Source organism: Coffea eugenioides, chromosome 2 (assembly GCF_003713205.1).
Source record: "Coffea eugenioides isolate CCC68of chromosome 2, Ceug_1.0, whole genome shotgun sequence".
Taxonomy (NCBI): Eukaryota; Viridiplantae; Streptophyta; class Magnoliopsida; order Gentianales; family Rubiaceae; genus Coffea; species Coffea eugenioides.
Genome location: NC_040036.1, coordinates 24,854,928 through 24,878,649, shown reverse-complemented (window position 1 = coordinate 24,878,649; position 23,722 = coordinate 24,854,928). Strand labels below are relative to the sequence as shown.

The following is a 23,722-nucleotide window of genomic DNA, read 5'->3' as shown; positions in this document are numbered from 1 at the left end:
TATTGAAAATGTAAGTTAAAATCAAATTTTACCGATTTGACTTCATTATAAACATAAAATTACAATTTTATTATAATAGTGAATGACAAAAGAATTCATTTAAAGGAACAATTTTTCCTCTCCAAAATATTTTGGTTGCCAGCATGTCAAGAAACTCGTAATCCATGATCATAGTCTTCATAGAATGTGCTTTTGTTGCCAAAAAGCAGAAGAAAGCTAATTGCATCGTCCTAGTTGTGACAGTGGGCCTGCTCTGATCCATCCCTCATTCAACAGCCCAATTAAAAGTAAAATGGCTTTATCCAATGCCTGAAATTAGTCAAATTACAACAGTTGAAGGTCAGGCGTGCTAAGGGTTGAGGTTAGGAAAAAGGAACTTGTTAGAAATTTCAGTTTTGTGCCTCTATATTTTGATATTCCTATTAGCCTATTACTTTTTTTTTTTTTTTGTCAATACAGGAGGTATCCGGATCGATCCTTATAGGGCCCCGACTAATCCCTACTACGGTCCGGGAGAGGAGGCCCCACTCCACACCGAACAAGTCAACAACTAGACTCAAACCTTGACCGAAGTCAGGTAGATTGCCATACTTTAAAGAGGGGGGAGCGAACCATCCGAGCTACCTGCGGGGGTATTAGCCTATTACTTATTAACTGAAATTGACTCTTTTGTCATCTCAAACTTGTACAACTGCTGCAAACTTAAAATTTGATAACCATGATTCAGTTGCCACTGTATAATACAGTTTCAAAGACATAAGAATATTTCTTTTCAAATTCGAATCTGGGTTCTGCTTCACTTTTGCACAAAGATGTCAACTACAATTAGTTGAAAATCAATTTCAAAACAAAAAGCCTGCCGTTTTTTTTAAATTTTTTTTTTTAAAAGCTTAAGGGGTTTTACCAAGCACACAGAGCGTTACTATTTCTTATTCATTTGCTTATTTTATTTAACTTATGACATGGTAAAAGTATAAATGAAAAACATACATTGACCACATTTGTTGAGGCAAACTAGGACATTTTTTTATGCAATGGATATCTTAAAAAACCTTAATTAAAGAAAACCTAACTTGTAGGTTTTTTAGAACACTTAATATTTTTTCCTTCTCCTTTTTTTTATGGCCAAAAAAAAAATCCATGCTCGAATCATACTACTGATGTGAGGACAGTATTGATGGACGATCCCAATAAGCAATCCATTATCTCAGGGATATATTTTAACCGGTAGTGATGATCGGAACTGAACTCACTCAAACCTATTTTTCTTCTTATATCGTTTATGGACAAATTACAGCATCGTCTCAGTACCAAACGCCAATTGTTATTCGGCAATGCATAATTGTCGTACATGGTTAGGTGCATTGCAATTTCACCAAGACAAATGCTAGGACGATTAAATCTAATGGGAACGACTTATGTTTGATGACTTGCATCCCTAGCTGACAACGGAAACGTAATAAAATGCAAACCTAGCAAATACAATAATATAAAGGATATTTGGACGTAGCTGTCGGGAAGAAAAAGATAATATGAAAGCGAGAAAGGGATTTTTAGCAGACCAGGTGAGACGGAGGCAAGAGGCCAACGCAGCATGAAAATGGCACTTTGATTCTTAAGGTTGGCTACTCAACCAAATATACGGCTTGAAGTTTGAACCTTCTAAATTCTACGCTCCGTAACATTTGTATTAAAGTCGAGGTGCATAAATCCAAGGTTATTTTCTGTCTGGTATCTCAACTGCCAGCGACCAACTTAGTCCGGTTCCCCCTCTATTTTGCATATGCTTTTTCTTGGGATTTCTTGACAGCAACGGTTCGATTTGGTCTTTCTATTTAAACATTCACGACTTTGTCAGATAAAGTCTCAAAATTTTTTAAAGAATCTTTATGATAATTTAATTAATGTCCATGCTAGCTAAATTAGGTCCTAAAAACATGGGTATTGAGACATAGAAATTTTCACATTGTCTTATTTTAAAGTGTAAATTAACCAAGCTAATGACCTCAGACATGTGAGTAGTTCGATCAAATGTTCGACTTGAACTCGATATTGATCGAGTTCGAAACACTTGATAAGCTAATCGAGTCAAATTCAAGTAGAATAAAAAAAAATGAAACTCAAGTACTATGTCAAACCTTGTTGAGTTGTTTAATTATAACATAATTTTAAAGTATTTATCATAAAATTATAAAATTTATTAAAAAACCAAATTTAAAAACTCGATTGAGTTTGATTTGATCGGGTTTGAACTTGAGTTCAAATAAGATAAAATAAGATAAGTTTAATCGAATTTGAACTCGAACTCTAGCATTTTTACTGGAGTCATGCACTATTGAAGTTCGATTCGACTCGATGGCAGTCCTAATTATATTTTCTTTTTCTTTTACAATAGTAATAATTTATTCTATTCTTATTCTAATCTAAACTATAGGAGAGCGAGAGTCCCCTCCAAGGGGAGTCGTATAGGAATTGGGGATGAACCATCATACTATACAAACGTACTTATGCACGACTGCCTCGGTCCTACACTCCTACTTGGATAAAGCCTTCCTTGCACTTTGGGCAATTAGCGATTTGGTCTTCTTGAGTTGGGTCAACAACTATGCTTTATAGAGCAAGCCGGAGCCTGCTATAGCATAATGGAAATTGAGGAGGGATGATGGAGATGGACGGCAAGACCAATCACAAAACCGGTCATCCTCCTCGCTACCTTTTTTATTTTTAAACCGTCCAGACACACACGATTCCCACATTTTTTAATTTCACGTTTAAACCTAGACACATGGTGATGGTGCTTGTTAACAGCGACTCTCATGCAACCGATGTGGTTGCCAACACGAAAGACAAGGGTCTAGAAATTTGTTGAAGAAAGATGAATCTTACGCGACATTCGATTCAATCAACCTGACTAAAAATCAAGAGTAGATTGAATTTGGCTTGGACAAAAGTCCAAAACAACTTTGGTTATTTTTTGATTATCAAATTTGAGCCGAATTTCTATTATGAATAATTTGATTAACGGAGCTATTTGCAAGTTCGACCTTGGCAAGGAAATGCTCTACTCAAATTCCATTGAATTTCTATGCGCGATCAGTGATTTATTTTCTTAATAGAAATCATCATTTTCATTCACGAGAGGATTTGCACTAATTGTAGAAAGTATATCATCAAACACGCCACAAAAATATCAAATATGAAGGATTCATAGATGCATCATATTTGAGAAATTTATAAAGAAAAAATGGCTATTTTAGTCCACTATCTTTGAGGTTTTAGACAATTTAGTCACTTATTTATCACTGCTACGGTCATCATAATCCCTTATCTTTATTTAAAAAATCAATTTATGATCTATAATAAAAAATCAGAAATTTTTAATGGAGTCAGTCACGTGTACGGCAAACTCCAACCTATTCGGGTAGTAACCAATTATAAAGGATTGTAAATCTCCGACTTACTCAAGTAGTAATCAAACAAGTTTAAGAATCTTTTTATTTTTTCTCTCAAAATACCCTCCAATTCCTCCTTACATCATTTTCATCCCTCAACTGTCACTCACATGATTTGAACTTTGAATTTGACATTGAAGAATTTGGAAAGAATTACGCCACAATTAAGAAACTTGGTAGAGAAAAATTAGTTACAAGTTACAATCATTACCAATGGTCCCAATTGATTATAGGTGTAAATCAAATAAATTTAATGTCACCCTAATGTCCTGTCGGTTAATTAAAGAAAACGAAAAGGAAAAGGCCCGACGGAAAGATACGTAAACCCAAAATTGCAAGCTGATCCCAGCAGAAGCTGAGCTGACAAATCTCCAGTGAACCGCACTTCCCCACATCCCAAAATTACCCTTCTCCGTCCCACGTGTCCTGTTCCTTAGATTGCAGTTCCAACTGGACTACTCCCGCCTGGACCCCACTCATCTTCACCCTCCACTTCACAGATCCCCCTCGCCAGTCGCCACCGCCACCCCCCCTTTCTGTGGCTCCCTCTCTCCCTCTCATTGCCAGAGTCCATAGAGAAGGAGAGAGAGAGAGACAGAAAGTGAGAGAGAGCTTCTCTCTCTTCCTCTTAACCTCCGTTAACGTAATGATTCCCTCCCTCCACCCCTAGCCGCCTGTAATTTCCTTCGTCAATTCCAAAGCTCCCCCCCCCCAAGACGTATATATATATATATATATATATATATATATTATATCCCCATCGCCAATTCCCATTTTTCCATTCCCCTTTTCAAATTCTGTAATTTTATTTTATTTGTTTTCTCTCTAGAGCAGAGATGAAGCTCAAGCATCCGTCCAACTCGACTTCCAAAACCTTGTCAGCAACGACGTCGTCTCAGGACGCCAGGCTCCTCGTTCGTGAGACGCTTCGAATCAGCGCCAACCTCGCCTCCGCGCCTCGTCCTGCTCTTCCTCCTCCGCCTATTTCCGCTGCCGCCGATGGAAATGTCGCCACCTTCGGACTTGTCGAGGAGCAGTTTCTCAATTCTAGCCTGAGGTTGATATGCCGCGAGGAGATCGATGGTCGCCGGTGGGAGTACTTTGCTGACCTCGATAACTCCAAGCAATTTAGGAAGAATTCCATTCGTGCTGTTAGCTTGCATTCTCGTCAAGCTCCTGGCCAAGTAAGTTTTTGTCTTTCCCAATGTACCATTCCACAAATTAAATTTCTCTTTTGCTTTTCCCTTGCAAATTGGGTATTTATTAACCGGAACCTGAGTTTGCAAAACTGCACGATCAACTTTTGGCAAATCCAAAGAGGTGACCAGACTAGTACCTTGATATGTTTAACATCAGTAGTAGCTATGGTTTCTTTTATTTTATTTTTTATTTTTTACCAAATATGTGAATCATTGGTTTAAGATTGCATTTTGTCCCATCATTTTACAGGAGAAGAAAAAAAAGAATTGATTTTTTTGAGCTTTTGAATTTGTATTTGCTGCAGGAGTTGATGGCGTTTATAAGATCGTATGTTGTGCCAGAAGGTTTTCCTGATTGTGTTACTCCGTCGTATGTGCCGTACATGACATGGCGAGCTCTGAAGGTTGTCTTTTGGAATTTACGTTGACTTGGATGTGATTTTTAGCATCAGTAGTGATTTTTTCACCTTAACTCTGTTACTATGTGCTAAGTAATTACTAAGATGTATGTCAACTGTAGCACTTTTTTGGTGGAGCGATGGGTGTATTCACGACACAAACTCTCTTGAGTTCAGTTGGAGTTTCTAAAAACAGGGCAGCCCCCGGTGCTGTAGCTATCAACTGGATTCTCAAGGTATTTAGTATGTTAGCATGATTTAAGAAAGATTCTGCTTGCGTGTTGAAAATGATGCGGCTCAACATAAACCTATTGGAGGTGTTTTTAAGTCATTAAAATTGGATTTTGCTAGTCTCTCTATGTTTTCTCTTGATGCTTGAAATTACCAAAAAAACATTTGTCAGCTGCTTTTGTAGCCTTACTTAGCCTATTGTAAGGTTACGAAATGAATACTCCATGACCATTTGATCCATGACTCCTTCATTTAATTTGAGTAATAATATACATTTGTGAGGTCTACATTCCTTTTCCCCACACTATAATTGATTTAATAGAGGTCTTACTTTGACTCCAATGGAAAAGCTTGTGATAAAAGTTTCTTCAAGTTTATATGCTTCAATGCATATGATCCATCTCATATAAGGTGTGGATAGAACTGCTTCAAATAAGTTATTGTTTTTCCTCCTAAAATACCTCGACATATGATGTATCACGCAATGTAAAGCAACGTTTGAAAAGTAAACAGTTTCATGCCCTGTCATTAGAATTTGGATTGACTAGGGAATTTAGAGATCTATACTCAAGTCACCTGGTGGATTGCATTTCTTGAGAACTGGAAATTATGCGAAGCGTGAGATATGCGCTTTTTGGATGTTCTAGATTGTGCACAGTATGGTGTTTATTATTATTTTTGGCTGATTTATCTTTTATTTGTTATTGTTTATCCTCCTGTATTTTATCTGGTCTTAAATTTAGTGCATTTTAGGTTCATCCAAGTTGATACTCTAAAGATTATTGATCCTCTGGTTTGCCTTATTTGTAGGATGGTGCTGGTCGTGTTGGAAAGATGATTTTTGCACGTCAGGGGAAAAAATTTGATTATGATCTTAAACAGGTAATATGCTCTTCCTTTCACCCTTTTCTCATGCTAGATTGGAGAATTGGGTGAACGGGGGTGTTCTGTGGGAAAACTAAATATCTGCAATATCTTTTGTCACTGGACGATGCTGTATTAATGATTCTTTGACTGTGACAACTATGTCTTGCAGCTTAGATTTGCTGGTGATCTGCTAATGGAGTTAGGAGCGGGTGTAGAATTGGCAACTGCAGCTGTGCCACAACTCTTTCTTCCTATGGCTTGTGCTGCAAATGTTGTTAAGGTGATTGAGTGACTATCATCTCATGTGCTATTTCTCTCATTGCCATCTATAGGTAGATTAGTTATTTCACCAAATTTATTTCTTGTAGAATGTTTCTGCGGTCACATCAACATCAACCCGTACTCCAATATACAAGGCCTTTGCCAAAGGTGAAAATATTGGGGATGTGACTGCTAAAGGAGAATGTGTTGGCAATATTGCTGATCTGGTATGCTTATCCTGCTTCTTCAGTGTAAAAGTTCAATTTTTCCTTCCATCGGTTGTTTTTTTCTTTTGAATGGATAAAAACTGCAATCCTTGCTTATATTTTTGGGATTTAAATTGAGCATATGATAGGGGAAAGCTTTAATCTTTGACACTTGAGAGTTACTCATTTTTATTAGCGTTTAGATATTTAGTGAGGTAAAGAGAGTGGGAATTTGAGAATCTGGGTTCTTGCCTTTAGTTTCCAAGTAAACTAACAAGTAGTGGGATTCAAAAATGAAATTATGGTGGCCTTGTATGTTTTAACTCGACTATAAGATCGGAGCCAATCTGTGGAAAAAGCTTGAATTGAAGCTGTTTTGCTTTAGGCTGGCTTTTTAGTTAATCACTGTTCTGGGGATCAGGCTAATTAATGAGTCTGGATATTTTTTGGTTAATGTAATGTATCTTAATGGTGGATGTTCATATTGAAGCATGATTTCCCTTATAATCCAAGTATTACATGTTAGCTGTTAAAATTAATTATGGTTGATGATTTGGCTGGTGAAGCTTGGAACTGGACTCAGTATCATGATTGCTAAGCGAAATCCATCCTTGGTTGCGACATTTGGCCTCATTTCATTAGGATATTTAATGAGCTCTTACCAGGAGGTCAGAATGAATTCTTTTTAAACTTCTCTCTATCTTGACCAAGTGGCTTCATTTGGTCAATACATGACACTACATGACACTTATTGACAGTACATGTGCATAATAAAATTTTGTAGGTGAAATCTGTGGTGTTACACACCCTTAATCGTGCAAGATTCACTGTGGCAGTAGAATCCTTCCTCAAGACAGGTAAGATCAGCATCATGTTGTTCACATGCTTGGCTTTTTTTTACCCATTTTACTTAGCCCTTGAGACCCTGAACGTTAAACTGTTTTGATTATATTCCTGCAATCTCTCCCTTGTGATTTATTTGTTTGATATCTTCGTTTTTTGTTTTAATCAATTTTTTCGGGGCATAAATCCTGTAATTAGAGATTTGCATAATTCGTTCTTGTCATCATGGCTGTTTTTAAAGCACCATAAAGTTGGTATCTCTGGTTCTAACATATCTATAGGAAAAGTTTTTGAGGAATATATTTGATTTATATATGTTCTTTACTGAAAATCAGGGCGAGTTCCCACACTTCGAGAGGGCAATGGAATGGAAAATATCTTCAATTTTCCTTGGTCCAAGAACAGACCTATTATTCTTGGTAATGGGTTATCTCTTTTCTCGTTGATGTTCTTATCCTGATATGCAATATTCACATCCTTGGACTTCACGCAATCTTCTCATGACTGCTGGCAGGATCAAGATTTAAAGATGCATTTCAAGACCCTAACTCATACCTTGCTGTGGAGCCTATTTTTGAGGTAAGCATTAGTTTAGAGAAGCTAATTGAAAAGCTTTGAGTTAGTAGTTCATGATCTCACTATTATGCTCTATTATTGTATTCGCATGTTTCTGCGCCACGTGTGTTCTTGCTCTTGTGGGATGATGAATAATTTTCTTCGGAAATTGACAGAGAGAGCGATACGTTGTGACATATAATCCTTCTAAGGGTGGCATATATGCATTGCTCAAGGATCAAGCTAAGTCTGATGACATCTTGAAAGCAGCTTTCCATGTGAGATTTCTGATCCATTCTTCTGTTGATGGTCTGAAATCATCATAACTTGCTTTGAGCTAACTTCATCTTGTATTTCAGGCCCATGTGCTTCTGCATATCATTCGTTCATACAACGAGAATCAGTCTTCATCAAGCAAAACTGAAGGAAGAGTGAGTGTGCCGTCAAGTGCTAGTCTTCAAGGTCATGTTGCAGAATCTTACAAGATGGTCTTAGCTTTATATGGGCCTTTCAAGAGCAAAGCTAAAGAACAAGTAGGAAATTCAATTTCTTATCAATAATTGATTTTTCAGTGCCAATTTAGCTGGTTAAATCAATTAGTATTACCCTGTAATAGTATCAGAATGCTTTCTGAACTTGCATATTCGTTTCTTTTCCCAAGTGATAGGGCCATAAACCATGGCTTGGGGGACATAAAATAGAAACAAGAAAAAAACCACAACAATCCCGTATAGTCCCGGGATGCTTCAATTGAAGAGTTGAAGTGCATATCTTTTAGATGTTTATTGTGAATTTGGCTTTTTGAAGTTCTAGGTCAGAGTGTGAATAGGAGCTAATTAATTTATGACTTCATTTTAGAGTTACCTGTGATCATGATGAAACACGTGATGCTAATTATTTGTCTTTCTCGCAGGGCTGGGTGATGTCCGAATCACTTCTTAATCCTGGCAGAGCTCGACTTTGTGAATTGGTGAAATAGATTTACTGCATGATTCATGGGATTAGCTGAAAAAGAGCTCAATTTGCCACAAATGCTTCAAACTTCAAGAGCCAGGCAGTTTTGTATTTGAAAGGGAGTGCACGCGGTCAGTTGATGGAGCCAATGAAATATGGTGGGTATTAACATTGTTCTCGTGCCACCCTGCCTTCAGTATATGACTGCTGCACTAAGCATGTACAGGGTCCTCCTAGTTCTCGAGAATGGCTTCAGTTTTGTTGTTATGGTAGAAAGGGAGTTTCATGCTTTTCTGGAGATGGCAATGATAGATAGCGTTCTTGCAGGAAAACTTTTGTGTTAGCTTGCTTCTTACCCTTTCCGCCCTCTGACCCATCCAGACAACCAACCCCCCCCCCCCCCCTCTCTCTTCTCTCTCCAAAAAATAAAAAAAAAACCACCCAGCCCAAAAAAAAAAAAAATGTATTTTTTGGTCCAGTAGAAATTTTGTTCCTTTGGTTTCTAGGTTCTTTTTGCTGGGTTTTTTGAGTCCTTTTCTCTTCCCAGATGATTGGCGTAAGTTATGCCTTTCATGTAGCCATAGTTGTTGCAAAACACCGTGTGTTGAATTCTGCTTGTTAAGGTCTGGTAGTCACCTAAACAAGTGGAAACTTGGTTTGGATATTGCATCTGTAAGTATATATATATATATATATATATTATGTAGGACAAAACAATTAACTATATGTTTTATGAAATGTATGTGACTTATTTGCAAGGCGGAAGGACAGAATGTCTAGCTGTCATTGTACCATATCTACTTAGATTTCTAGTTTAGGACCACAGTATTGATCGAGTTTGTCCACAAGGAAAGGCATCACTGAAAGTGCTGCTGATTGTGAATTCTGCTAAGACTATTGTGTGAAGTGAGAACGTATGGTGCTCGACACTTGACAGAAGTGCTGGAAAAGGGGAAACGTAGTTTGCTCTTCGATTTGCACCTGCAGATTCGGAAGGAATATGTATGTTCTTGAGTTATCCTGGATGGAACCGGGCCGAAAAGCCAATGGTTGGCTGCTTCTTGCTTGAAGTTTCAAAATTGTGACATACTGGGTTGCCTTTACGGCACTGGGGACCCGAACCAGATGTGTGAAGTAATACTACTAGCAGTGGGGCAGCGATTTCTTGTTTTTTTTTTTTTTTTTTTTCCTTCTTGTTTCTGCCAATAACTTCTGCCTGGTATGGTTCCAAATCAATTTGGTTTCACCATGAGCTACTGCTGATTAATATGGTTCCTACCATGTGCCATTGTAGCAACAAATACAAAATGGCGTAATTGTAAGAGATTGATTTTCATGTTTAATGTAATGATTAATAAAGGTTATGATTATTCCATCATCTAATAACTTGTTTTGGTGTAATTGGATCTTCAAACCACTGGGGCTGTTTTCGGCTGCTGTGGGCCATAACTGCTTCTCAGCCGTCCCTGCTAAATCCATGAACGCTGGGCTGAAACCAGAAATGTACGGTTGACCTCGAGACAAAACAAAAACGCTTTTCAAAATTATGGCCTCGTAGCAGACTAGTACTGGAAATCCCATTATTCATTTCTGTAACAGCATTAAACAATTTGACGCAGACCACTTGTTAATTTCTCTTCTTCTCACTGATACGTTTCTGGAGGGATATTAATTTCTCGTCAGGAGTCTGGAGAAGGGCTATCCAATTTCTCAAGTCCTCAATGAGATTGAAGCATTGGTTGGGGGTGATAACAAGGCTAATCTTGCGGCTTTCGTCCAGACCAAAAATAGAGCACCGTTGTCTTCAAGAGTAACTCTTTTTTTACACTCCTTTTCTCGAACCACTCTGGAATCCATTCTTTCCCCTTTAAAATTACTAGTTAGCCGTACTTGTGATCAGCCTCCTTAGCTTTAGGAGTAGTGTTCCACTCTGGAATTTCAACATTTCCCCTTCTCCTTTCCCCATCCTTCCCATCGTAAATTTTTTTTTAATTTTAAAAAAAATAAATGACGTTACGAACACCCAACAGTCGTCAGTTACATATTTGGCATGAACAAGTTTTAACCATGTGGGATGTGGCCCGTATTTAGAATTCCCAGAACCCCTCATATGCGGCCCTCCATTCCAGATTCGATTTAAGCGGAACAGAAAGAATAATGTATACTCCAAAAATCGTTTAGCAAAATCGGACCAATAAAATTCTCCTTCATCATCAGTACATCAGTTTACTTTATATGACACAGAATTAAATGTGTTTCTATGACTATAAATGCCATAATTATTTTTTTTTATTTTTTTTTAAAAAAAGAGGAACAATGCACGTGAAAAACACAGTAGTACACATATAGCCGGTGGATGGACAATGGAGTTAGGTTTGCCTTTAACATAAGCCCTATTTGGCAAACAAATGTGTTTTTTTTTTGTGTTTATCTAAAATTTTACTGTAACTTATTGTAAAAATTATAGGAAAATTTTTTGAAGTATTTAAATTTTTGGGTATTTTGAAGTGTATATATAGTTTAAAAATTTTGAGGAGTTTTTTAAGGTTACTGTAAATAAAATTGTTAAAAAACTTGTAGAAGAGAAACTTGGTCAAAAACTTGTTTGCCAAACACAGCTCCATATATTTTTACACCAACACACACAGTATATGTATATGGTGATGTAACAACAAGAAGAAATTATAGTGGTGTTGTTTACACGTCCAAACGTGTGTTTTCTGAGTAATCACACCATGATCAGGATCAGCCTTTGCTTCTCGCCCTCGCTGCTGCAACAACAGACAGAACCTTTGCTGTAGTGTGTTGTGCCTAGACATGCATATGGTGTTAGGATGTCAGCAATGTCTCTATACATTTGTCCTGATCATCATGTAATTAATTAGACAGCCAAGACTAGTGTTTTCAGATTTTGTTGGGGTGCCCGTGTCACACCACCATAACCAGACCAAGAAACTGATCAAGCTAGCTGGATTCACACTACATATTAAAACTTATATTTACTCATCTCCTGGATCCTTAATAAAAAGAAAAGAACAAAGAAAAGCTCTCGTCCGTCCTACTTCTTGCTTTGCGTCCTTCAAATTTTTACTGCTTTTTTCTTACAGATGCTCGATCCCAACAAATAATTAATATCCGCCAAGCTAGAAATCAACTTCAAAAAACTTGTCTAAATTCAGTAATCCAATAATTAATCACCAATGTGAAGGTTGTTCATCGTGTGTGAGGTGAGCTCTCTAACTTGGATTCCTTTACTCCATGCAATAATAATAAAATATCTCAAACAAATAATGCAAAATTTTTCCTTTTCATTTTGTAAGTGCAGTATGAAAAAATGTGCAGGCAGGAATTTTCTTTTGGGTCCAACTACTTTTCTTTCCTTTTTGGACCATGCACTTCTCAGCTCTAATTAATTAACTCCTGTATTTGTATTCATTCTAATCTAAAGGGAGAGAAAGAGACTCAGAAATTTCCAAGTTTGTGATTATATGATAGGCCATAGGCCTGTTGACCCCCAATATTAGCACCATTTCATAATTCAACTGATCATTGATTCCCTCATTAATTAGCTTCTTATTGATAATTGTAATGTAAAATAAGGGCAATTAATTAACTAAAACCAACATGTGTTAGCCATGCATTTTCACATTTAAAGGTACCTGCGCAATTTGGTTGCAGCGAAAGTGTAGTACGCATGCATGATTAGGAGGAAAAGGCAAAAGAAGAATCTAATTTAGGAGTTCTTTTTTAAACAAGAATATCCGTACTGGAATATACTGACCAGACTTAGGACATTAGTAATCCATGATACACTAAACGGATTAAAAGCACATAGAGAAATCAAATCACTCACAAGTCACAACTTAGTCTCTAGAGCGCTATTAAATCCCATGAGCTACATTAATCAAACACCAGTGTTATTTTTCAGACGTTAATCAAGCTAAATTATAGTAGGCAAATGCAGGGTAAAATATCCCAAGAAATGGGACAATAAAACCCCAAAGAAAAAAGGGGAAAAAAATAATGAAAAGAAGGCTAAGCTACTCGCTGGTAGTAATATGCAGCCGATGCTGCAATTACTGATTGATGGTGTGGTCAAAAGAATTCTTTCTGGGCTACCTCCTCTTTAAACTTGATTATGGGGATTAATATTATTGGAGGAAGCATTATTATTCTTCTTGGCCAAACTGTGCTTGTTGTTGTGCATCCAAACCTTGAGGACTCTTCTTTTGACCCCAACTTCTTGACAGAACTGTTGCACCACAGCTTCTTCTTGCTTCTGTATTTTCCACCCAACTTTCTCCGCAAAGTTGAGCATTTTCTCCTTCTGCTCCGGGGTAAACTTTGTCCTGAACCTCTTCTTCACCAGCTGATGAGGTGGCCTAGCACTGACAATCCCACCTCCACCCGCGCCACCACCAGCTTCATCCTGCTCATCGGACTCTGATGGGAGAGACCCCATGTTGTAGGACATTATCATGGGATGGGGCGGCGCAGCTCTGGATGCGATGAGAGCTCCTGTGGGGTACCCTAAACTCTCTGGGCCTAAAAGGCTCTTGTGATGATGCCCCACAATAACTTTCCTTCCAACCCTGTTGGGATGTGGGCTATGGAAGCAATCACAAGAAGAGGGCTCACCTTCAACTTCTTTTCTGTGGAAGTTTCGATGGCAGTTGCAAGCTGAACAGGTGAGGGCTTCAAGGGTGCCCTCTTCTCCACTAGGCATGAACTCACCACAACCATCAGTTGCATTTCCACCCATGGCTGCTGCATGGTTCTTGAGGCATTCTCTATATCTGACCATTTTCTTGAAGGGCACATGCTCCTCAAGGCTTGAGGATATGGGGCCATTGGAAGGCATCTGGGGTGCTGAAGAAGGTATCATATGGTTGTGGGCTGAAGGAACAGGATCATGATGGATCATGTGTCCATGCCCATGGCTTGTATGACCATGTCCCCCACCATATGTACTATTCAGAGGAATTGGCATCTCCCCTTCTTGACTTGGAAGTTCCATTTCTAGTTAGCCTCCCTTTTTTCTACTCTTGTGCTGTTTGTTTGGAGACCAAGAGAGAAGGAACAGCAAGAAGACAGGAGAGATTAGAAGCCTAGCAAGATGATTATATTAATATTAGAAGTGGTTGGCTAACTAAAAGGAAACCCCCTAAGGATAAATTATCTAATAAAATGTCCTCTCTTTCGGAAACAAAACTACTCTCTACTACTCAACCAGGAAACCATGTATTCTTCTTGACAATTAGCTTTCCACATCCTTCTTTCTTCCAAACCAAAGGAAAAATCAAACCACTCATAAAAGTTAAGAATAGAGAAAATTAGGGCCCCATAGCATTGAATTGAAGTTAATTTGTGTATTTGTCAGAGCAGAAGCTATGAGCTTGTCCAAGAATAGACACTACTCCACTGCCAAAATGAGTGGTGCTTAACCACCTAAAGATTGGAAAGTTGTCTCGTTTTCTTTATGGTTTTTGGACAGAAAAAGAGCAGGCAAAAAATAGGCAAACTTCTGGATCAATATGTTGGGGAGGAAGCTGGCCCTGGGATCAAGAAAATTGGAATGAGCAAATAAACCCGTATGTGGCTAAGCTTAGCTATCTCTATCTCATATCTTGAAGGGGAAACTAAGATAAACAGTCAAAACACTCCCAAAATAGTTTCCCTGGAAAAAGACAACAAAGGCTGAAGAAGATCGGAAGAAGCAAATGATAGAGCTAGCTAGTAATGAATAAAAAAAGAACAAAAAGCCATCAAAGCTTCTCCTAAGCCACCTTGGTTTATCTTCATGAAGAACATCATCTAGTTCAACTTAAGATGTAATGTAAGTTACATCAAAACTAAAACAAGGGCTTAAGCTCCTTCCATCAAGAAAGGCAAAAGCTATAAGATCGACTATAAGCTGAGAGAGTTTTTTGAGGGAAAAATAGGAGTATTTGGGCTAAAAAAGCATTGCAAATTTGGATGATGAAGGAGAAAGGAAGAGAAGGTGATGGTGAAACAAAAGAGAGAGTTTTGCAGGTGGGTTTTGCTAGTGAAGCACTAAGCATGAGCTTATAGCAGTCGTGAGGACCAAAAAGGGTTGAGACAAAAATAGAGAGAGAAAAAAATGCAAATTAAAAAAAAAAAAGAAAAGAAAAGCAGATCTTATTACAGACAAATAGGAATAATACAGTAAGTTTTAGGGAGGGAGGGGGATTGAAAAAAGGTGGGGTTCTTGCTTAGCTTGCACTATCAGGCATCAAGTTTACGCCATTTGGATAGCAGTGAGGTTCACTTGTGTGTCAGAGAGTGGAGACTGCAGAGTACAAAAAGAGATGGAGGAAACATGCTGCTACTAAGAAAGAGAGAGACAGATAAAACACATTCATCAATTCTCTTTGATTCTTGAAATTAAGAAAATGATCAGATTCTAGTTACCACAGCAATGGATTTGGAGATTTAGTCAAAGCAAAAAGGATGATTTCGGCCACTAATATGTTTACATTAACTTGAATATGAAGCATATGTATCAAAAATTGCTATATTAAGGCAAGCATTGTGGTGATTGTGTCTTTATCTTCTGTTTTAAACTCACTTTCCATTCTTTGTTTGAATGACTTGTTCTCTTCGTCACCGATACAGAAATTAAGCAATTTTCACCAAAATGAACAGCATGAAGATGTCGCTTTTTGAAAAAAAAGAAAAAGAAGAAGAAGAAGAAGAAGCTGCACGTTAGACACATAAGTCTTTGTTTCAGTTTTTCCACACTTCGATTTTTCATTATTTCTTTTTGGTCGCATGATAGAGGGGACTGACCTCAAGATTTATTTTATTCTTTTCTTCTGTTATGGGGAAAGGATGAAGTTTCCAACTCTCATCCATTAACACCCTATGCTGCTTCTTATATATCAAGCTTTCATGTTTGTGTTTATAAGAGAGGGAAGGGAGAATTAGAACGTTAATCCATGATCAAGAATTTAAATGAACAAATCGGTTGTCAATAAAAAAAAAAAAGGGTTTCTACAAGGGGGGAAAAAAAGAAAGAAAGAAAAAGAAATCTTGCTTCAACTTAGAAGAAGAGTGTCAAAATTTTTAAAGTTCTGATAAGGCTTGCAAAAAATAAGAAGAAAAGTACCATCCCTTGAAACAGGATGAAATCTCTTGCATGACTACCATAAATACAAGCATGCATGCAGCATGTTCTCGGCATTATTCATTCTTGTGAAAAATTTTCCCGCTGGCTTTTCATTTCCTAGATAGATTGAAGTTCATTTGTAATTTGCAAGTGATATATATATACACGCACACACACCAGTAATTGAATTGGTTGCACGATAGATAGGCTTCATGATATGTCTCATTATTCCGTTCATGGTTCTTATAGATTCAAGATTAATGCGATCAAATTACCCTCTTTTTACGACCAACTTTGACAAAGACATCTTCATGGGACTCATGTGATTCTAATTTATACTGCATAATAGTGGGCAGGAGATTGAAATCAGTTTACTCAAAGAAAATTTTTTTTTTTCCCTTCTGGCTAGATATTAAGAACTTAATTATAACGTACGTAATATTTCTAAGTACATTCATTACTACTAATATATACTTATTGTGTTATATTTTGTAGCAAAGCAAAATGATTGTGAGGCTCTCTGGTGTATCTGCACGGGATAAGTCAGAACTGAGAAGGCAGGCAGCAAGCAGAAGCAGAAGAAGGCAGTCAGGGAGTGATAAATCATAAATGATAATTAGCTGAAAATGGATGGCTTGTTTTAGCTGGTAAATTTCTTCACACGCCAGACTTGCTCACCTTGGAAACTTAATTATCATACAGATACTACTACTACTACTACTAGGTAGCTGCTAGAGTAAATTTTCACCAGAAAAGAAAAGTACAATATTTTATATCATCAGTACATATTTCTTTGTTGGAATAATAACTGCCCTTTTTACATTTTCTTTGTGCTGTGTTGTCAAAAAGGTATACTCATCAGTAATTGCACAAGTGATGTCTCTCCTCAGGGATAAAATTATTACTGCATATTAACAAAAGATACATCTGCTGCATATACAGTTCGAGGTCATCATTGTATATTGCCCGACACAAAAAAAAAAAAAGAACCTCCTAAATTCGAAGTCCAAGCCAAGATCCTGCATGTTTATCCTAAATTAAAGGATTATATCCTTTTTGGTAAGTTTTTTTTAAAATATTAGTAGATTAGATTATAAATATAGATTCAAAATCAAAATTCAAATCATGCATGTACATGCGTGATACATCTATAGCTGCTAGTGTAAAAAGAAAAAAAAATCATTATACTGTCAGTGCATAAGAAGCTAATTTATTCGTACTTTTGTTTAAGTAAATGTTTAAGTTCTTGGATTTTCAAAATTGGTTACTTCGAGACTACTTCAATATTTAAGCTGTTCTGAGGATTTTTTTTTTCTTTTTTCGTGTACTCTCCTTTTTTGTCTACATTTTTTTTTTTTGTGTTGGCGAAAGTGATGTAAAGTAATTCATGTCATAATGTAAGACAAGCCAAGAAAATGACCTAAGGACCTAGGATACCTCTTTGAAGTGTTTTTGTCATGTGTTATGAGCTAAAACTTAAAAATCATAATATTTTCAATTCAAAAAAAAAAAGAAAAAGAAATCATAATATTTCTTTTCCTTCAAAATGACGACACTGAGAATTCGATTGAGCATGGTGGCAACTATTATACGAATTTTTATTTTCAAATAATAAAATACACTCTGCTTACAGTCTTCTTCTTTCTTTCTTTCTTTTTTTTTTCCCTTTTATTTGTAAGATTCATTCAATCAATATCAATATATATGATAGTCAGTAATATTAGAAGAATTTAAAAAACCAGTAATGGTATCTTGATAATTAAACATACATGGGACTGCCTAAGTATTTCCTTAAATTTATTACCTTATCCAAGTGACCATTGTCTTCTTGTTTCTTTCTTTCTTACTTTTTTTTTTTTTGAAAAAAAAAATAAAATTCCCCTCCTGCAAACTAGTGAAACTTACAATTTTAATCCTAGCAAGACTCAATTTCTTCTTTTATCATCACCTAGTCTAACCCTTTAATCTGTGTCTAAATTATCACCTGTAAATTGAAAAAGAAGTAAAAAAAAATTATTGGCACCATTTTTTTTTTCTTTTTTTGCTAGTTAAGGATTAGAGATTGGCGGTGAGGGAGGCATATTACAGGTTGATGTTGAAGTCAATTTTTGTGGGTCATTATTATTGTCAGAGTGTTGTCTAGTATGATAACCACGCGTCCTATAATGAAAATAACCCCCATGCTATGCTATTTATTTTGATGCCAAGAGGTAGATAAACCAAATTAATAGCTTGATTGCTAGCTTCTACTACTACCCCCTCTACTAATTTTATCCTACACCCCCATTTTGTGATGGTTTTGGTTTATCCAAAATTTTCCTAGAAAATTAATATGACCAAAATTTTTCATAGATTTGGGATGGAGTCTTTTCTTGGATTTGGTTTTATCCAAAATGACTTTATTCTTCATTATCCATTCCTTTATTCCACAATTCCTCCCCCTCTGCTTAAAGACTCTTTATCCATCTTTAATTCTTTGTCTTCACCTCTTTTGTACATTCCTAACCCACCTAATAATATTCCCCTCACAAATAACAATCCCCCCCACCCCCCTCCCCGGGGTCTCAAGAAACCCCCCTCCCAACAAAAAGAAAGAAAGAAAGAAAGAAAGAAAGAAAGACAGAAGAAATGCTGATGAATTGTTCTAGCAGTCATACATAAGGTAAGGGGGCAAAGAAGAAGCACAAATAGGAGTACTTTTTTAGGTGAACGAACGAATTATTAGTTGTGTTAGGATATATATATATGAATTACTCAGATGGTGATAGGGCTTTGGTAGCATTGCAACATTTCCAGTTGTTGATGAGTTCTATTTTGACTACCAAATTGGGGGGACGGTTTACTGTTGCATGGTAAAGTTGTGGTTCGACGTTCCAGAAATTAAAGCAAAGCGAGAGAGATAGAGAGAGAAGGGTGGAAAGAAAATAAAGGAGGACTAGGAAACGGGAAATGGGGAAGTTGGGTTAATAATGGTACTGTGTAGGAAAAGGGGCCACCAGAATAAATGGGGTTGATGACACAACCTTGATCACAATTTTCAAGATTCTGCAAGACAAAGACCCCCAAATTTCTTGTTTCTTTGAGAAATGAGAACGTTTGCAGACACAGACCCCCATCCATCCCAATCACTGCCAGCCCAATTCATCTGTATTGACTTCATCGCGTCTTCTTCTTCTGCCCTCGAACCTCAAAAAGTTCTAGGAGACTGATTAGTACCGGTGATATTTGGACTCGAAACAGTTAGTTAATTAGCATACGAATAAAGGTTCTTGGGGTTTTTATCTTTCGATATTTTTTTTAAATGTTTAACAACATAATATTGGATTGATTTTCTAGATCTGTGGTGGTATGAAGTATTTGCTCTATAGATCTGTTTATATCTATCTATCTGTGTGTACGGTTGAATGATGTACGTAATTTTTTCTGCCGTTAGTACAGATTTTATCTTCTTTCTCATTTAAGAGCTGCTCTTCTTCTCAACAACTAAAAACCATGAAATGAAGCAATATGTAGTATTTGTCAATTCAAGACGCGGCGGATTTCATGTATTCCACTTGACTTGTCGTCAAGACATTCTTCTTCATGACCTATATAGCAGAGACATCTTCCATCGATCTGCAACTTCTTTTCATGTGAAACAAAGTTAATAGTAAAACAATTTTCTTATATATATTAAGAGACACTAAATTCAATGATAGTGGTGTAGTGCATCCAATTCCAATACCAATAGTTGTAAGCAATTAGCTAGAGTGATATGGTACGTGCATATATGGATGGGATGGGGTCGAGGAAAATGATAGGCATTGAGAAAATCAGGAAGCCGTGCCCGGTATTATTCACACTCCATATCTGAAACACATTTAATGGTCGGGATAACCTTTTTGCTTTACTGAAAGCCAAATGTAAATGTCCATTCTCATTCTTCATAGATTTTATCTTGGTTAGCATCATGATAATGATGAAATGAAAATTCACTTTAATAAGACTTTTAAGACTTGACTATTGATGGATTCATACAAAATCCATTAGATTTGCATACCACCTAAACTACTCTTCCTTTTTCGGTTCTAATAATCTCAGACAACCTTTTTATATGCTTTTGTTCTTCACTCCATTGTAGAAGAACAAAGCACCCTTCAACGTCCCAATCATTTCGTTTACCAAAGCCAAGAAAAAGAATCTCTCTTTTCATAAGTTCATCTTTTACTTTAATTTGTTTCTTGGGTTTTCACGCGGAAATTTGTGTCAGCCAACAAATTAATGGTCAGTCCCCCAATCATAACCCTTAAGCCACTTGTACCCCTCAGTTCACACATGCAAATTGTTGCTGGGATACACTACACAACACTTCACTACACTACTGCTGCTAATTTCTCCACCAAAATTTAAAATTTTTTTTTGACCCCTTTATTATATTATAGTATTAGTATAATCTATAGCCCCCTGCAGGTGTTACCTCTCTTCACCTTAGTTATTGGCCCAAGAAAGAAGTACTTGTTGACTTTCAAGAACTTGTTAGTTACTTGTTAGGAATTACTCCGATAGTAATAAGCATGGCATTTGCTTTTGACTTTTGACAATACAAACTGTTGTGGTACTGTAACTTGTAAGTACACCAAGGTCACATAGTTAACCGACCCAAGAAAATAACCTAATCGACCTAAACAATTTTTTTTTGCTTTAAAGAGGGACTCTTTCTAACCTGAAATTCTACCATAAATTGTTTTTTCTAACTTGTGAAAGATATACTACTAGGGGGTGCAGTTGAAATGACTTATTGTAGAAGGAAGCACTCCTCACTTCTTTGCTTTCTTCAATGTGTAACAACAACAGCAACACTCTGTCAAAAAATTGGTTGCTTTACAGTCACGTAGACCTTCCAGTCCAAGCCCTATGACGCTAATTTTACATTCTTCCAGCTTCTTGTCTTAAGCCATAGCTGGTTCTGTTTCTGATCCAAATCCCATTACAAATTTTGGGATAATTTGGCTATCCGAACATATAATCTAGAATTAGGCCACTTATTCTACCGGCATCTATCAAATCTTGAGAATATGAGTTTTGAAAGCCTTGCAAGTGCTCCAAGTTGACGAGATGTATTGTACTTTATCACAAAACTTGAAATGCCACGATGATATTGGCGCGTCAATGTTTTGCTAATAACACTGCTGTATTGCCTTCCTATTATTTTATAGAAGTACGAAAGCTTTCTTTTGCAAAAAGAAAATCAAGTTGCATTCGGGACCTCTAATCTAGTTAGATTTAAACATGTTCGAGAAGGCAGCCAGGGATGGATTGATGGTAATAAGGCACGACCCAGAGAAAACAGAAAAGTGGCTTTGTTCTTTGTTTGGAAAATACTCAACATGCATGTTTTCTGCAATGTTTATACATGAATAAGAAATGCTCCAGCAGCAAAAGTGACCTCCATTATTTGTGCATCATGCATGCTTGCCTTCTCATACTCATTTTCCTGTACTGGCTTCTCTTTGTGGTTTGTAGTTTGAGATTCGAAGTGGGTTCAAGTTCATATGTATAGCAGCTGTTTCATTTGTTGGGGTTTCCTTAGGATTGAATTGTTCAGAGGATATATGGCATTTCACTTTGCTTACAACAGCAAAACTTCCGAAAGCTGCCAAGGCTATCATTTGGCTCATTTTGCACTCATTCTGAAATTGGAGTTTGTATGATTTTGTTCCAACTTCATCTATATCATTTCAACATCTTAACGTACCGCAAGATATAGTATGGGACTGAAATCCACTCTCTGAGTAAAAGCTTCATGATGCACGTGAAGCATCCCAGAAACCTCTTATTATTGGATCGGACATACTTCTAGCTTCTTAGTATATTACAGTACTCAGTTCTTATTAGGAGTTCGAATTTGCATTTGAATTTCAAGTGCAATGCTATTGCATCAAATAAGCCAACAAAATCTTTGTCATGGTAAATTTCCTTTTAGCAAAAAACAATTTATATGTTTCTTTTTTCGATCAAAGATAAAAGTACTAGTTTGCTTATTTCGTAGAGAAAAGTTTGGATGATATTAACTCTGCTCATCTCTACTAATCAAAACATACTCCCGAAATCATAACGTTGAACGATATTAATCGGACGACTTTTTGGCCTGTCCTTACTATCTCAACAACCAACATGTTTTGGCATAAAATATACAGTCATATTGCACAATCAACCTTGATATATCTCCTCATTTTTGTTCCCCTACTTTATCTTTTAAACTAAGAAAGTGAAAACTAATAAAGGAAAAGACAAAAATAAAAGTAAAAGCAAAGAAATAGCCGTTGGGAACATTCTCTGGGCTTTATAAATTTTGTCAGGACTGAAAGACTCAGAAAGGGCAAAGACAGAGAGAGAGGTGAGGTACCAAACCAACATTCTTGCGGGCAAGGCAATGGCATGAGATTCAAAGCAATTTTTGAGGACAGTAGGACTCCAATACATTAAAAGATTACCTTTCCTTTTACACAATCCGTTAGTATCCCTTCGCTTTCTCCTTCCCCACCCCTCCACCTTCTAACCAATGATTCACAACGTGATAACTGAAAAAACAAATAGAAATTACAATCTTCTTTTTCTTGTACTGTATTTTGTAAAGCATAAAAAAGAGGTTCGAGGTTTGCTTTGAATTTAGAATGCTTTGAATTTAGAATTGGTATTTTACATCGCACATGCACATATATTCTTCGTTACGTATCTTATGTGACATTTCCCATTATAGAATTTGAATCACTTTCTTGATTCGTACATGTTACACTGACCTTGGATACAGAAAATATGCCAAAAAAAAAAAAGAAAGGAAGGTAGTAAACTTCAAATGTGCATGAACTGTGAGTGAATATTCAGCAAAGCTGATATAATTGACAAACTTTATGCAAGAATCTCCTCCTTTTTTTTTTTTTGGAATACCGTAAACACCACAACTTGAACTTTAGTTATGCGTTTGGATTGAAATTCTCTCTTGACTGAACGAGATTCTTACGTGATACATGAAAAACAAACAACGGGACCAAAAAATCACCCACAAATCAAGAGTTTAATTGGTACTTGGCTTATCCCTTGATGGATGAATCCAGCAGCAGAAGGTTGAAGCATTTTCTAAAATTGTTGTCATTTGGAATTTTCTCTTACTTTGTAAGAAAAGAAGCATAGAGGGAATATTATTATTTAGCTCCTATCCTCCCTTTTAATCTTTGTTCCAAGTCCTCTGCTTTGCTCTTTATTCTCTGTACTTGGATCTATCTAATGGGGGCCAACATATGTGGAATGTTGGAACACAAAGCTGGTCTTGTAGATAGAAATTCCTTATTTCTTCACCTGCTACATGAATCCAGAATGAACAATGTTTGTTGCAAGACCAGTTAACCATTTTAGCGCCATAGTTATTAAACTCGGCGGAGAAGTGATCAGGTCATCGGTTCAACCATGAGTTGCACAATAGTTATATTATATAATATAATAATATATTTTAAATTATAAAAAGAGTAAAAATTTTAAGTCGATGGTTCGATGATTTTTTTCGGTTCACCAATTGAACCGCTGGATCATAATATGTATAATTGATAATTATACATATTATAACATAAAATGTTAATAATTTATAATAATT

At 36.6% G+C, this 23,722-nt stretch overlaps 2 protein-coding genes across 6 annotated transcripts; one reads left to right on the top strand and one right to left on the bottom strand.

Moving 5' to 3' along the window:
* The first annotated feature begins 4,027 nt into the window (after positions 1 to 4,027).
* Positions 4,028 to 10,344, top strand: LOC113762912 (protein root UVB sensitive 6). Of its 5 annotated transcripts, none has more exons than XM_027306545.1 (14): positions 4,028 to 4,128; positions 4,287 to 4,636; positions 4,957 to 5,055; positions 5,172 to 5,285; positions 6,091 to 6,162; positions 6,317 to 6,427; positions 6,516 to 6,635; positions 7,181 to 7,282; positions 7,399 to 7,471; positions 7,793 to 7,876; positions 7,972 to 8,036; positions 8,189 to 8,290; positions 8,372 to 8,545; positions 8,926 to 10,344. In XM_027306545.1, the coding sequence occupies exons 2-14, from the start codon at positions 4,289 to 4,291 to the stop codon at positions 8,989 to 8,991; spliced, it is 1,530 nt and encodes a 509-aa protein (XP_027162346.1). In that variant the 5' UTR covers positions 4,028 to 4,128; positions 4,287 to 4,288; the 3' UTR covers positions 8,992 to 10,344. The 5 variants fall into 5 exon arrangements, with proteins under 5 accessions (XP_027162346.1, XP_027162344.1, XP_027162347.1 ...); XM_027306543.1 differs by having other exon boundaries at positions 4,282 to 4,636; XM_027306546.1 differs by having other exon boundaries at positions 4,058 to 4,095; positions 4,282 to 4,636.
* A 2,416-nt stretch (positions 10,345 to 12,760) lies between these two features.
* On the bottom strand, positions 12,761 to 15,035 carry LOC113761547 (zinc-finger homeodomain protein 4-like). Its single transcript, XM_027304591.1, has one exon. It carries the CDS (start codon positions 13,981 to 13,983, stop codon positions 13,093 to 13,095), a length of 891 nt encoding a protein of 296 aa, XP_027160392.1. The 5' UTR covers positions 13,984 to 15,035; the 3' UTR covers positions 12,761 to 13,092.
* Between the last annotated feature and the right edge of the window lie 8,687 nt (positions 15,036 to 23,722).

What these genes read in the sequence shown, in the direction of transcription:
- LOC113762912 (XM_027306545.1), top strand. Translation starts at nt 4,289, where the DNA reads ATGAAGCTCAAGCATCCGTCCAACTCGACTTCCAAAACCTTGTCAGCA. An exon ending in TCTTGAAAGCAGCTTTCCAT is followed by an intron (nt 8,291 to 8,371) that starts GTGAGATTTCTG and finishes CTTGTATTTCAG; the next exon opens with GCCCATGTGCTTCTGCATAT. An exon ending in AGAGCAAAGCTAAAGAACAA is followed by an intron (nt 8,546 to 8,925) that starts GTAGGAAATTCA and finishes TCTTTCTCGCAG; the next exon opens with GGCTGGGTGATGTCCGAATC.
- LOC113761547 (XM_027304591.1), bottom strand. Translation starts at nt 13,983, where the DNA reads ATGGAACTTCCAAGTCAAGAAGGGGAGATGCCAATTCCTCTGAATAGT.